General features: G+C 39.0%; 1 protein-coding gene and 1 long non-coding RNA gene across 9 annotated transcripts in view; one reads left to right on the forward strand and one right to left on the reverse strand.

Moving 5' to 3' along the window:
* The window catches only part of STIL (STIL centriolar assembly protein), a 38,639-nt gene that overhangs the window by 17,396 nt on the left and 7,564 nt on the right, over positions 1-13,679 (forward strand). For all 8 annotated transcript variants that reach the window (XM_043521320.1, XM_037906986.2, XM_043521319.1 and 5 more), the window contains 8 exons: positions 353-436; positions 570-656; positions 2,711-2,858; positions 5,449-5,558; positions 6,469-6,583; positions 8,675-9,760; positions 11,295-11,460; positions 12,360-12,585. In XM_043521320.1, the coding sequence (XP_043377255.1) occupies positions 353-436; positions 570-656; positions 2,711-2,858; positions 5,449-5,558; positions 6,469-6,583; positions 8,675-9,760; positions 11,295-11,460; positions 12,360-12,585 (2,022 nt within the window). The remainder of the gene's footprint in view (positions 1-352; positions 437-569; positions 657-2,710; positions 2,859-5,448; positions 5,559-6,468; positions 6,584-8,674; positions 9,761-11,294; positions 11,461-12,359; positions 12,586-13,679) is intronic.
* LOC122461483 overlaps positions 1-13,679 on the reverse strand; it is a 30,263-nt gene that overhangs the window by 4,236 nt on the left and 12,348 nt on the right. The gene's annotated exons all lie outside the window — the stretch shown is intronic.

Genomic DNA, 13,679 nt, shown 5'->3' on the forward strand with positions numbered 1-13,679 from the left:
CCTGGATCTTTGACCATTTAAAATGTATATTTTTATTTTATTTTATTCTCCTAACCGCCTTCTTTTATGACTTAAAATTTGACACATCTTACTACTTTTCTGGGTTCATCAGAGCAACCAATATATTAAGCTGACTGTAGTGGCTTCAGTAACAGCTTGGTGGGTTGTTGATAGCTAGGAAGTAAGCTTGGGAATATCCATTCTTTCCCAAGACATGAGTACTTTTGCCACCTGAAGCCTTCACAGAGCATCTTCTGAAAACACACTTTCAGCACAGGATTTTCTTCTTACCTTAAATGTTGTTCTGGACTTCCTCAGTCCTAGAACAAACACTTAACCTATTATGTTCCAGATACCTTACAATGGACCAAACCCGAAAACTACTTCTGGTGCTGGAATCTGATCCCAAGGCTTACACTTTGCCGTTGGTTGGAATGTAAGTATTTGGTTAGTTTTGTATAATGCCTTTTCCTGATGCTTCTATAGTTTTGTCATGTACTTGGGTGAGTGTTTAGTGAAGGATATAACAAATCCATTTCTAATGGTATGTTTTTTCCTCTTCCCTTCAGTTGGTTGAGTGGCATCACTCATATATACAATCCACAGGTCTGGGCCTGCTGCCTGCGTTATTTGTTCAGTTCTTCAATACAAGAAAGGTAAATGACTTAAACTTTATTTGATAAAAGTCTTGTCTGAGCTACTTAACATGGTATGCTGTGGAAAACTTGCTTTTGGTTTGATCATGTGCACCCCTTCATGGAATGTTGGCTCTATATAAGTGTAACTGGGTGACATTGTGAGGCCTGTGCTAGTTAAGAAGTTCGACTAGATGATGTAATGGTCTCTTTTGGCCTTAACATCTATTATTATAAAAATTAATTACTAATATTCCTAATATAAATTTCAGAAAATTGGCAAATTGGGTCAGTATCTATCTAATGACTTTTGGGAGGGGGAGAATAGGTGTTAGTTTTTAAAATGGAGGAATATGCCTCCCAGGCTGTTGTATTTTGGTTTCTTTTGTTGTTTTTTTTCCTGACTCTTAGGGCAGCTGATCTCTTCTCTTCTCCTTTCCACTCCACTCCTCAAAACAGACATTATTTTAACAGTTCCTAGTACTTTTTTCTTGTGTACCAATTTTTGGTTGATCTTCTCCTGTTGTCTGCTTTTTTTTTTTTTTTTTTTACTCATGTTGTCCTTTCCTGTCCCATATTCTTCCAAGAACTTCAAAGCAAGCATTGACTTCTGGTGCTGGGAGTCTTAACACTAGCAATACACACCTCTTAGCTATTTGTCACTGGTAGGGTTTTTTCCTAATCCTTGTGGGACCGAGTGCCACTGTGTTCCAGTGGGTTAAAAATTGCACTACGTGATTAAATGCCAAGAATATAGTTCTGTGACCTGTTTGTACCAGTCATTAACGTTAGAATTTATTATTGCCCTGAAATTAAACTTGAAAAACAGTTTGTCATTATCTGCCCCTGAAGTATGGTGACCAGACAGCAACTGTGAAAAATCGGGATGGGGTGGGCGGTAATATAGGTAAGAGAGCCTATATAAGAGAAAGACCCAAAAATCCCGACTGTCCCTGTAAAATCGGGACATCTGGTCACCCTACCCTGCAGGAACACAGTCAACTTACAAATAGATACAAAATTTCAGACAGTTCATATTTATGACAAGTGTTACTTGTAATGGTAACATCTATAATTACTTAAACTGAAAATTTAGAGGAAGATTTTGCTATCCATTTTGCTTACTCTTTGTATTTGACTGCACTTCGTACAGTGCACTCTTTCTCTGTATAGTCAAGTTAGTAAGGGGGTAAACTGTCTAACCAAAAAGACCTTTAGACATTCAATGGGGGAGAAAATTAACTTTATTATTTTTTTCTTTTTAAAATCAGGATGCCCTGGTTTAAGGGTGCTATATCACTTAATGGAATTTTGACATTAGCCATGTCAAAATTTTGACTTTCTCTCTTGATTGTCTTTGCTCCCTTCTCACAAACGTTTAAAAAAAAAAAAAAAAAAGCCAACCTTCAAATGAAATAGTTTTCAAATATCGTGAAAATAAACTCATGAGTAAACTGTACTGTTACCTTCCAAATCTACATAACTCTTTTCATTGTTCTTGATCTTGGGTTTATTTGTTTCAAATGCTGAATTGGACTTAAACATCCAGTGTTTTTCAGCTGTAGAAAATGTTAGTATATTATAGGATTAAATTATCCTCCTCCCCAAAGATTCATTTCAGTATTTTCAATAGAAGAGCTCTACTGAGTATGTAGGAACAATTGAAATGCTTTAAAATGGAGGTTCATTGCTTGAATTTTAGAAGCAACCCAGCAATCAGCTAAGATGCTACAACACTGGACCCTAAAGCGCAGCAGTTCTGTCTTGACATCTGTTCTGTGAATGAGTTCCTCCGTTTAGGATGCTAAGTAATCTAAAATGGTTTGTTTATTAAAAAGCTCAGTCTCCTTACTGTTCTCCTCTCCATATACAGCGTCCATGAAAGGTTTAACTGTTTTTGTATACAGTTCCATACAGAACTCGGCTAAAAATGAGTATTGACATGTATCATCTTGGTTAGTCAGTGGTTCCTCATTTGTCAGTGAACCATATAGGCAGTTTAGTTGGCCAACTGGATATTTCCTGTTTCTAAAATACATAAATCTTAAATTTTTTAAAATTATTCTTTTATGTAGGGTTCTTTCAGAGTCTGGGAGTTTCCTTATTGTTCTCTATTCGCTGACCCACAAGGCACCAGAGTTTTATGAGTGCCTTCCTTGCAGTGGACAAACTGAACTAGGATTTCAGCTACTAACAAGTAAAGAAACATTACATCTCTTCAAAGTAAGTGGCTTGGTTGACTAATACGTCTTCAAGATTATGTTGTATTTTGTTGATTAAAAGCTATATTGTAGCATAAAGTTAGAAATTACTAATGTGACTTACACTAGCACTATATTTGTGCAACTCTAAATCTAGGTTAATTACAGTAATTTAATTTCCTAAGTTATAAGAGACTTAAAACCCAAGATGTCTTACAAACAATTGCTGACTTTGGAACTGTCTAATCATAGTAAGTGCTTAAAAGCCCTCTGCTTATGGACAAACACCAAGAAGTTAACTTGTCATAGCACAACCCATCCTTATGTCTGGTCAACAAAACTCTGGGATGTAACAGGTTTAGAAGGAATATGAGTAATGTTATGACACTAGTTCGTGTGTCCCATGTACATGGTGGAAGAACAATCCTGGCTGCTGCATGATAGTTCTGGAAGGAGTAGTAAATTGTGTTATCCCACCCCATTCCATTTTCTAGGAACTGAGCAAAAATGGGAAAATGTCAGGAATAGTGACTGGTTTGTGGATTTCTTGCTGTTTTAAAAGTGCAACTGCTATCTATGTAAGTACATGAGAGACAAGGTGGGTGAAGTAATATCTTCTGTTGGACAACTTCTGTTAGTGAGACTGACAAGCTTTTGAGGCCAGTCCAGAAGCTGATCCAATAAGATTCTACCTTACCCACCTTGTCTCTCTAATATCCTGGGACCAACACAGCTACAACTACACTGCATGCAACAATATAAGTATATCTTCATTGTAATATTTTCAAAGAAATTTAAATTGCATCAGTAGTGTCCTGGCTTTTCAGCCTGTGGTCAAGAAAGGTTAAGGGGCCACAATCAATACCTTAACTCTTCCCTGGGCTCAGGCTGAGCCAGTCAAGCTCCTGGCCTGCTCCAAGTAGGTCTCCTACATCCTGGCAGGGAAGTAGGTAGAGGGACAGCCAGAGTTACTGTCTCCTGCAATGCTGAAGGCTGCCAGGAGGGGAATTGCTGAGCAGCTACAACAAGGAAGGGACAGCAGCTCATGAAAGCTTATGCTCAAATAGATTTCATAGATACTAAGGTCAGAAGGGACCATTATGATCATCTAGTCTGACCTCCTGCACAACGCAGGCCACAGAATTTCACCCACCCACTCCTGCGAAAAACCTCTCACCTATGTCTGAGCTATTGAAGTCCTCAAATCGTGGTTTAAAGACTTCAAGGAGCAGAGAATCCTTCAGCAAGTGACCCGTGCCTCATGCTTCAGAGGAAGGCGAAAAACCTCCAGGGCCTCTTCCAATCTGCCCTGGGGGAAAATTCCTTCCTGACCCCAAATATGGCGATCAGCTAAACCCTGAGCATATGGGCAAGATTCACCAGCCAGATACTACAGAAAATTCTTTCCTGGGTAACTCAGATCCCACCCCATCTAACATCCCATCACAGGCCATTAGGCCTATTTACCATTAATATTTAATTACCAAAATCATGTTATCCCATCATGCCATCTCCTCCATAAACTTATCGAGTTTAATCTTAAAGCCAGATAGATCTTTTGCCCCCACTGCTTCCCTTGGAAGGCTATTCCAAAACTTCACTCCTCTGATGGTTAAAAACCTTCGTCTAATTTCTAGTCTAAATTTCCTAGTGGCCAGTTTATATCCATTTGTTCTTGTGTCCACATTGGTACTGAGCTTAAATAATTCCTCTCCCTCTCCGGTATTTATCCCTCTGATATATTTATAGAGAGCAATCATATCTCCCCTCAACCTTCTTTTAGTTAGGCTAAACAAGCCAAGCTCCTTGAGTCTCCTTTCATAAGACAAGTTTTCCATTCCTCGGATCATCCTAGTAGCCCTTCTCTGTACCTGTTCCAGTTTGAATTCATCCTCCTTAAACATGGGAGACCAGAACTGCACACAGTATTCCAGATGAGGTCTCACCAGTGCCTTGTATAACAGTACTAAAACCTCCTTATCCCTACTGGAAATACCTCTCCTGATGCATCCCATGACCACATTAGCTTTTTTCACAGCCATATCACATTGGCGGCTCATAGTCATCTGATGATCAACCAATACTCCAAGGTCCTTCTCCTCCTCTGTTACTTCTAATTGATGCGTCCCCAGCTTATAATTACATTTCTTGTTATTAATCCCTAAATGCATGACCTTACACTTCTCACTATTAAATTTCATCCTATTACTATTACTCCAGTTTACAAGGTCATCCAGATCCTCCTGTGTGATATCTGTTAGCCTCCAAGGTGCCACAAGGTGCTTTTCTTTTTGCGGATACAGACTGACATGGCTACTACTCTGAAACCTGTCACTATTCATGGCTCACCAGATCTGCCTCTAGGGCTGCAGGGGAAGCAATGGGAGACAGGTGGGGGGCATCATTACTGACTCCCTGTAGTGATGATCCTGCGTCATGCACTTGAGTGACAGATTTGCAGGGCATTGTACAAAGAACTTATCTTTCAGTTGGTAACAAAATACAAATGTTCTTACGTTTTTGATAGCCATTATGTAGTACATTGGGGCAGCAGGTTGGATGCCACTGACTTGCTTCAAATTTCATTAATGCAACCCATTATTTAATTTCAGAATGTTGAACCTTCAGACAAGCACCCTATTCAATTTGAGCTGAATGCGGAAAAACAAAATGCAGAAACTGAGTTCTTCAGCAAAGTTTCTACGAACCTTTCCATTAGAAGGTGAAAATCTCTCAAGTGTCATATTTATACACAGTCTATTTCCAACATCTGTTGTTGGGTGAAGTTCTTTAACCTGTGTTACGCAGGTCAGGCTAGAGGGCCATAAAATGGTCTTATCTGGCCATAAAGTCTATTAATTATGGATCACTTGCACCTTACCTAACTTAATGGCTTTTCATGTAGTAAGGTCTACAAGTTGACCATATGTTTCTAGAGAAACTCTTGCATGTACTTACACTAGATAGATTATTGGCATTAAAGGCTTTTTTACACACTTAAGTGGATGTTTCCTAAAATATGTATCTCATCTTGTGTGCTGTATGACGCTTAGTGTTGGTGAGTTCCAGTTGTCCGAGGAGGAAATCTGTAACAGAAAACTACCTGTATTAGTAAAATGCCTTTTTCCTTATTTGTTAAAGCTGGGAGATGTGCATAGCAGGAATCTTGGATTTTATAACTCTACCTTGTCATCAAAGCTAGTCTCTAACAATAAGATGGCCTTTATTCTGCTTAAAGCCATATTATGTATTTTTTCCTCAACTCTTTCTTCCCTATTGGTATCTTACAGTGGGCCTGATAAATCAGTGGCTTGGCTTAAAATGTCATGTGAAATACTTGTATCTGTCAAAGATTCTTTGACTAAAAACTAGATGATAATCCAGAAAGGGATAATTATTTTTTCCACATTTTTTTGTGATCCGTAGATCTCTCTTTACCATCTGACACTTCCTAGCCAGTCAGGAGAGACATGTTTATCAGTGGTTCTTCCAAACTGGTAACAGTACTGCTCTGTAGATCTCCTGGTATGGACCACAAGTGAGAAATAGATAATGTTGTTAGGATTAATGCATTCTGTCAATCGTATCATTTTAAAATAGAAGTTACAAAAAGGTCTCTTATTTTTTTTTAGTTCTCCTCAAGGCTCCTCCCCCAGCAAATTGTCAGTAAGTGATCATGACTCAGGTGTGGAAGATGAAGATTTATCTCCAAGACCAATTCCAAGTCCTCATCCAGTGAGTCAACAGGTAACTTCAGTTTTTCTATACTGCCTCTCATCCTGGGAATTTATAAACGCTATAGATGACTATTTCCTAACTCAAAAAGTGTGGTAGGGAAAACAGGGGAATTCTATATTTGACAGATATTATATTATACTTCTAACAGATAAAGAGGAAGTGATCAGAGAACTAAAAATTAATGGTAGGTTTGGTTTAAGTGATCATGACTTTATTCTACTTGTATAATACAAATGCGATCAAGTCCAAACTAGTGATATATAAACTTGGTACTTTACTAGGGACAGTTTCACAAAGCTGAAAACAATTTTGAGCCAGATCAGCTGGAGAAAAAACTTAATCAGAAAAATGTGAATAGTAATTGAGAATCATGTAAGAACATCTTACAAGATGCCCCAAAAGTCACAATCACACAAATGAGGAAGAAGACCATTCTGTTTCAAAAACCAACCTGATTTAAAGGAGAATGAAGATAACTGAAAAATAATTGAAGAAAGGGGAAGTTGATAGTTATGAATATAAATCCAAAGTTAGGAATTGGAGAAAATAAGGGAAGCAAAGAGAGACCAGGAGAAATTTATGGCCAGCAGAGTTAAGAATAGTAAAGAGGGGTTTTTTGTGTGTGGGGGGGGTTTTTTTGTTTGTGTTTTTTTTTTTTAAATATACCCGGAACAAAAAGAATCCCGGCAATGGTATTGGTCCATTACTAGATAGAAATGGTAGAATTCTCTATAACAATGCAAAAAAGGCAGAAGTGTTCAATAAATGTTTCTGTTCTGTGTTTGGGAGGGAAAACAGATGATATAATCTCATCATATTGTGGTAACGCACTTTCCGTTCCACTGGTAGCTCTGGAGGTTAAAGAAGCTAAAGTTAGATATTTTAAATCGGCAAGTCCCAGATAACCAGCTCTTTTAAAACTGTTGGAGGCAAACTGAGGAGCTCGCTGGACCATTAATGTTGATTTTCAATAAGTTTTGGAGCACTGGGGAAGTTCTGGAGGAAAGCTAATGTTGTACAGTTTTTTTAAAGGGGTAAACAGATGTGCTCTAGGAATTATTTTGGGGAAGTTCTATGGCCTGTTATACATGTCAGACTAGATGATCGCAATGTTACCTTCTGGCCTTGGTATCTGATCTCAAAATGCTTTGATAAACATAAAGTTTCACCACACCTTTTGGGGAGGTAGACATGAGTTTTTTTTGTAAGCTACTTGGTAGCAGAACTGGAGGACCCAAGAATCTTGACTCCAAATTCAGTCTAATCCTTATTGCTGGTAATAAAGTTCCTTCTGATGAAAAACTGTAAAATGCATTAGCACTTGTGAATAGAAACTAGAAACTCTAGTGTTAGACTTGAACCTGCAGTCTTATAACCTGCAGGATAAAGCCAGCTGAACCATACTTGCCCTAGAGTTGTTAGGGAACAGCAGTATCTTCTCCTCTTTGGCAAGGGGAGAGGCAGCAGAAAAACTGACTAAACAGTACATTTCTGGGTGGGAAGATATAACGCTCCCCTTAGTCATCCCCTGTTAACAGGATTGTTTGTTTGTTCTAAATTCTATTCTGTGTTCCTAAAGCTTTTGAATAGGTGCATTTTATAAACTTAAAGAAATACCCAGAAATCAGGAAATACCTAGTCATTCTAGACTTAAGTACACTTACTTAAAGTCCCCACTCTAGGGATTTTTTAGCTGCCTGGGCTGGGAATACTGTGAAGGGCACACTCCATCCTGAAAGGGAAGGACCGCACTACTTGAGCAGTCTTGCAGCTGTTTCTCTCCCAAACATCCAGCCCCCGGAGTAACACACTGACTCTGTTAGACACAACATCCGGGCCTCCTTAATGGCTGAAATTTTGCCTCAAAACAGGGCTTTTACATGATTCCTGTCTTCCCACTCTTGGCTCCCTATTGTGTATGTTAATAATACCTTGAGCGGGTGGGGAAGAAGTCTTATTGACCAAAGCAACATTTTTATCTGTCCCATATTTATTTTGGCTAGGAGTGGCAGAGAAGTTGTGCTTCATGTAGATCAGATAAGGTGACATGATGGTTCCTAAGCTAGCTTGACTTCACTCTTATAACTGTCTCCTATCCAGGTTACTAAGATCCATCCTTCAGTTCCTGAACTCTCCCTTGTCTTTGATGGCAGTTTCATAGAACCGAAACCAATGTCTCAGCCTGTGGAGACTATGAATAACAAAAATCAACCACTGCTGGTACCTCAGCCTAATAAAAAAAAGACCTATTCAACAGGACCATTATACCAAAATCAATGCTCTGATAGCCATAAACAAAGCGTCAGCACCCACGCTAGACATTCTTCATTGAGAAGGTTACCGAGCCAATTAAACCAGATCATTCCAACTTTAAAACCTAGCAGAGGAAAGCAGCTGCCACTACAGCACCAGTCTAATTGTAGGAGAGTTGGCCTTCAAACAAGAAAGAGTTCTGGATCTTCTTCCTCTTCATCATCCCCTTCCCCTTCAACACCTCGCAGTGGGCCCTCTCCTGATACGTCTGTGCATCAACCCAGGATGCCATCTGAAAGACTTGTATCTAGTCCTGATGTAGCCACACAAAGAAAAGGGGAACCTCCAGCAAGGAGACCCTCAACATCTAATTCCAAGCAGCCTCCTGGTGCCACACAGCCTCTCCAGTACAACTTTGCTTTTTCACCCCAGAACTCAAGAAGACCAACAGAACTGCAGGTGCCTGTCCCTCGAGTGCCATCTTGCTGTCCTGCCAGTGTCTGTAGTTGTCAGCTTCACGGACATATCCAATACAGCTCAACAAATGCTTGGCAAGGACTGGTTAAAATGGGCACCAATCATGCGGAAATCCAATCTGATGTTCCTCAAGAGAGCACATATTCGGTTTTCCATCAAAATGTCACTTGTCCAAATATTTGCTGTAGTCCAATACATACCCCAACTAGTTCTGTAACTCATGGGTACAATGGGAAAATGGGGAATTGTTCTCCCCTTGGTAGCAGCTTATCACCTGGATCAAGACTTGCTTCACATCCAAGCCCTTGCCATCTTCAGTCTGGTGCAGCACATTCAGCATGCACATATGCACCTGCCCCCAAAATGGGATCAGATAATGGAATGATGGGATTATCTCCAGATGCTTACAGGATTCTTACAGAACAAGACAGGCAACTGAAATTACTTCAAGCTCAGGTTTGTTTGGGAGGTTTTCTCCTCTGCCCTCTTACTGATAAATACACTCTCTGGTAAATATTTTGTAAAAATAACACTAATGAAATAACTTGGTTATAGCTATCTTTTTGGTTGGAAGAAGGGATCCTGTCAAATTGGGACCCAATTCTCTAAGTAGGCAGCTCTGCTGATGATTGGTCTCCGTTAAAGAAAATTGAAAGTGATTTGATTTTTCTCATTCAATTATTTTGGAATTACAGTCAAGTAACACAGGTAAATATTTGCTCTGCTTTCAGCAATCTGTTTAGTATTCCTAGGATATTACTTTCTGGGTGGGTAGAGACAGCTAACTGCACAGTTTAATGAGCCATGAACTAGTTTGGAATTAATATAAATATGGTGAAAGCACAGTGCAGTCTAATGTGTTTTCATCTCCCATAACTTAATAGCTTATAACAGACTTGTGTGTGTGACCTTTTTTTGAGAAGCACGAATATCTCCATTGTTTGCAACATGCAATTGAAATTCAGCAGAGTCAAAGCACTAGGGTTGGACTTGTACTTTTCTTTCGGTTGTCCCATGGAATTCCATTCAGGATAAATTAAGTGGTCATTTCCCTTCTGTCACTTGCATTCATCTGGAAAATTGTCAGCCTCCCAAAATGAACAAGATCGTTCTAAAGAGCCAGGCTGCTTACAGAACAGCTGTAGTAACAGAAGGTGGAGCCAAGCCAGGTTCCCTTCCTCCTCCACCTCCTGATTACACCCCTTTCCCCCACCATGGACTCAGCATGAGGTACCAATGGCCCATTCTCTCCCTCAGCCTGGCCTCCAGGATGATAGCCTTCTCCTTCTGCGAGCTAGTGTAGTTCGAGCGTCAAATTGAAGCTTCAGGGTTCAAACCCAATAGATGATGCAAGAGGAAAGTGGAAGGACTGTAGCAATAACAGAACTTATCTGTTTTTTTTGTCTGTTTTAAGAAAAAACTAGGAAATGACATTGAAAGAATATTCTTTAGGTTGCAAAGGTAAGCCCTCCAAGGTTGATGCTAGATTTTTGGTTGCCCGTGAAACCTTAAGTCTGCCCGCTTATGCATATGCATTATGACACAGTATTTAATTACATGATCATGTACTGTTTTTCGACAGTACCCCGGCCTCCTTCAGTGAACAGGATGGATGCAGAAGGGGGTAAATCTGGCCTTTCCAAGCTTTCATGTACTTAGCTTTGCAACCTAAACAATGTTTTTCCCCAGGAAAGGGGGGAGGTGCACCAAAGGGATAGTGGAAATAGGTTTATGAAAGCTTTTTGGTGTAATTCTTCCGGCATGACCTTCATTTGCCTGCTATTCCAAGCTGAAAACAGACCCTTTAAATCATGCCAAACTCTCTGATGGTAACTAAAATACCATTAAACTAGTCTTGTATTGCAACATAATCAGAATTTGAATCCAGATCTTCAAAAATGAAAGTCTAGTATGGTAACTCACTGTCAGCTAGTGTCTTGAGTTTATTATACTTGCCATGCAAGTGATACTCTCCTGATAACTGTTCCAGATCCAGCGTTTGTTGGAAGCACAAACTCTTCAGCCTTGTTCTACGAAAACGACTATAGGTAACAATGCCCTACCGTCTGAGAAGCAGTTGGAATTTGTTACCATGGAAACACAGTCTTCCCAGGGTTTACACATGAGAAAAAGTGTGAGCATTGCTGTAAGCACAGGTAACCCCTTTTTTTTTTTTAATTCCTTTTCAGAATGATAGTGATATAAACCTGTTCTTAATATTGCTTAGACTTCTCTCTTGAGCCTGATTTTCAGAAGTGCTGAGCACCTACCCATCTAGTCATAGTCAATCCGTTGTTAGAGGCTAAGCACCTCAGAAAATCAGGCCTGTCCTTTGGGAATTGTCATGCAAGGTCAGACAGGAGTTCTTCTTGACAAGGCAATGAAGGCTATGCGTTCAACCTGTGACTCGGTCACAAAAACTTTGGTCCCTTTCTCTATACGTGTACCTACTCTTGCTTTAGGTGTAATAATTTGAATCCTGTATGGTGTACTATCAAATATTTATCCAGGACAACTTTAAGGTTCTCCATTTTTCTCCAATACTATATGCTAAGTACTGATGTCATATCTATCTTGGGGGGAAATTGACTGCCTTTAATGTCAGAGAGTCACACAACTGAAGCCAGTAGGCCATAAACTAATGTATCTGGTCCTATTAACCTTTATTACAAGGTTGTGGCTGGCTTGGAGGGGGAGATGGGCACATCCGTTTCTTCAAAATGAATTTAGGAATATAATTAGTCTTGTGTACCTCTATCTAGTCATTTTGTTTGTTAAATAAAACACAGCATTATTTGCTATTGTACATAAAGTAACAATGTTAATTTTGGCAGTTATTTCATTAACTAAAGGCAAGTTTCTCAGATTTTTTTTCCGAACAGTGTTTTAGAACTTGTCATTTTAAAACCAAAAGCAAAATAAAACTAGAGAAAATAAAACCAAACACAGCAATGGCTTTAATTTCTGTTAACTGTAGATAGTAAATGTATTTGAAAACCAAATGACCTTTTCAAAACTGTTAAAATCACAAACTGCATTAATTTTCCTCTGCTAGGTGCTAGCTTATTTTGGAACGCACCGCGTGAAAAGCAAGAGGACTCTGTGTGTCCAGTTAAACAAGAGGACACTGAAATATCTAAAGAAGATATAAGCATTTCTATGAACACTGAGCAAGATACAAGTAATACAAGTATTGCCTCCTCATTAAAGGCTGTTGACATACCCAGCTTTGTAGAAAGTAGCCATCTTGTAGAAGAAGGAACTAACCAGACTGGACTCAGGTAAATATTTGATTTGAAAAATCTTGTTTGTGGGTTGATAGTACTTGTTTACTGTTTAAAGTAATGTCACGTAGAAGCGACTGACTTTCTTACAGAACTTCGTCAGTTGGCATCTGACTTAATTAAATCTTCTGTATAATTCCTTCCTGCTTTTGCCTTTAATCCCCTGTCTACAAAATCATTTGTGCAGGCGTACCAAATATAGTTGCCCTTGGCAGTCAGGCTCCTTTGGTGACAGCTGTAGCTGGTGGCAGCAAAAGCCCTTTAGGTAACTTTTTTAAAAAAATTGCAGAGATCTTCCAAGCAATATTCTCATCCTCCCCTTAAATCACCAGGGGAAACACTGCTATACTTGCTTATCATTTTCCTACATGAGCTCTGCGCTGCCAGCGTTAAAATTGCTTATGGTTCTCTGGGGCTGATTTATCCCCAGGACTAAAGGGTTGAAGGTCATATGACCTGAGTATCTCCCTGGATTCTTCTATGTTTCACACCTAATCACTGACTTTTTTTTTTCCCTTGTGTTCTCACTGTACTAAGTCAAAATATAGAATCTGTTAATGTGGCACCAGAATAAGCCATTTTGATTACTTTTAAACCTCCATTCACAATTTTACAATGATGTTAAGAAAATTTAACTCAAAGCACTTCTTGTATTAGAATGAGATTAGTTTTCCATGCATAGATACTCTCAGTCTTTTCCCTTGATAAAGAATCAAGTGTTTTCATTTTCAGATAGCTACATAAATATAAAATTCTGATCCAGTACATTTCACAGATATAAAAAGCTAAGTGAAGAGAGACCATTCAGGTCAGATTAAATTAGATGTCTAAAAATAGTCATACTAGAAAAAGATTAGTCATTAAATTGATAAACTATGGATTTCTTTACATTTAAAACTAACTTGGGGCTCTGAATTAGAATTAGGGAAGTAGTATATGCATGTAGTTTTAGTTAAATGTGAGCATTGGTTCAATCAGTCCTTTTCTAACATGGCTTGTTTTAGAGAGAACTCTAACTTGGCTTTATACACGTGAAGTACTTTGATGAATTCTTCGTAGGAAGAATGCACAGTAGCACTGGGTTTTACCTG

This window comes from Chelonia mydas, chromosome 8 (genome assembly GCF_015237465.2).
Source record: "Chelonia mydas isolate rCheMyd1 chromosome 8, rCheMyd1.pri.v2, whole genome shotgun sequence".
Lineage (NCBI taxonomy): Eukaryota > Metazoa > Chordata > Testudines > Cheloniidae > Chelonia > Chelonia mydas.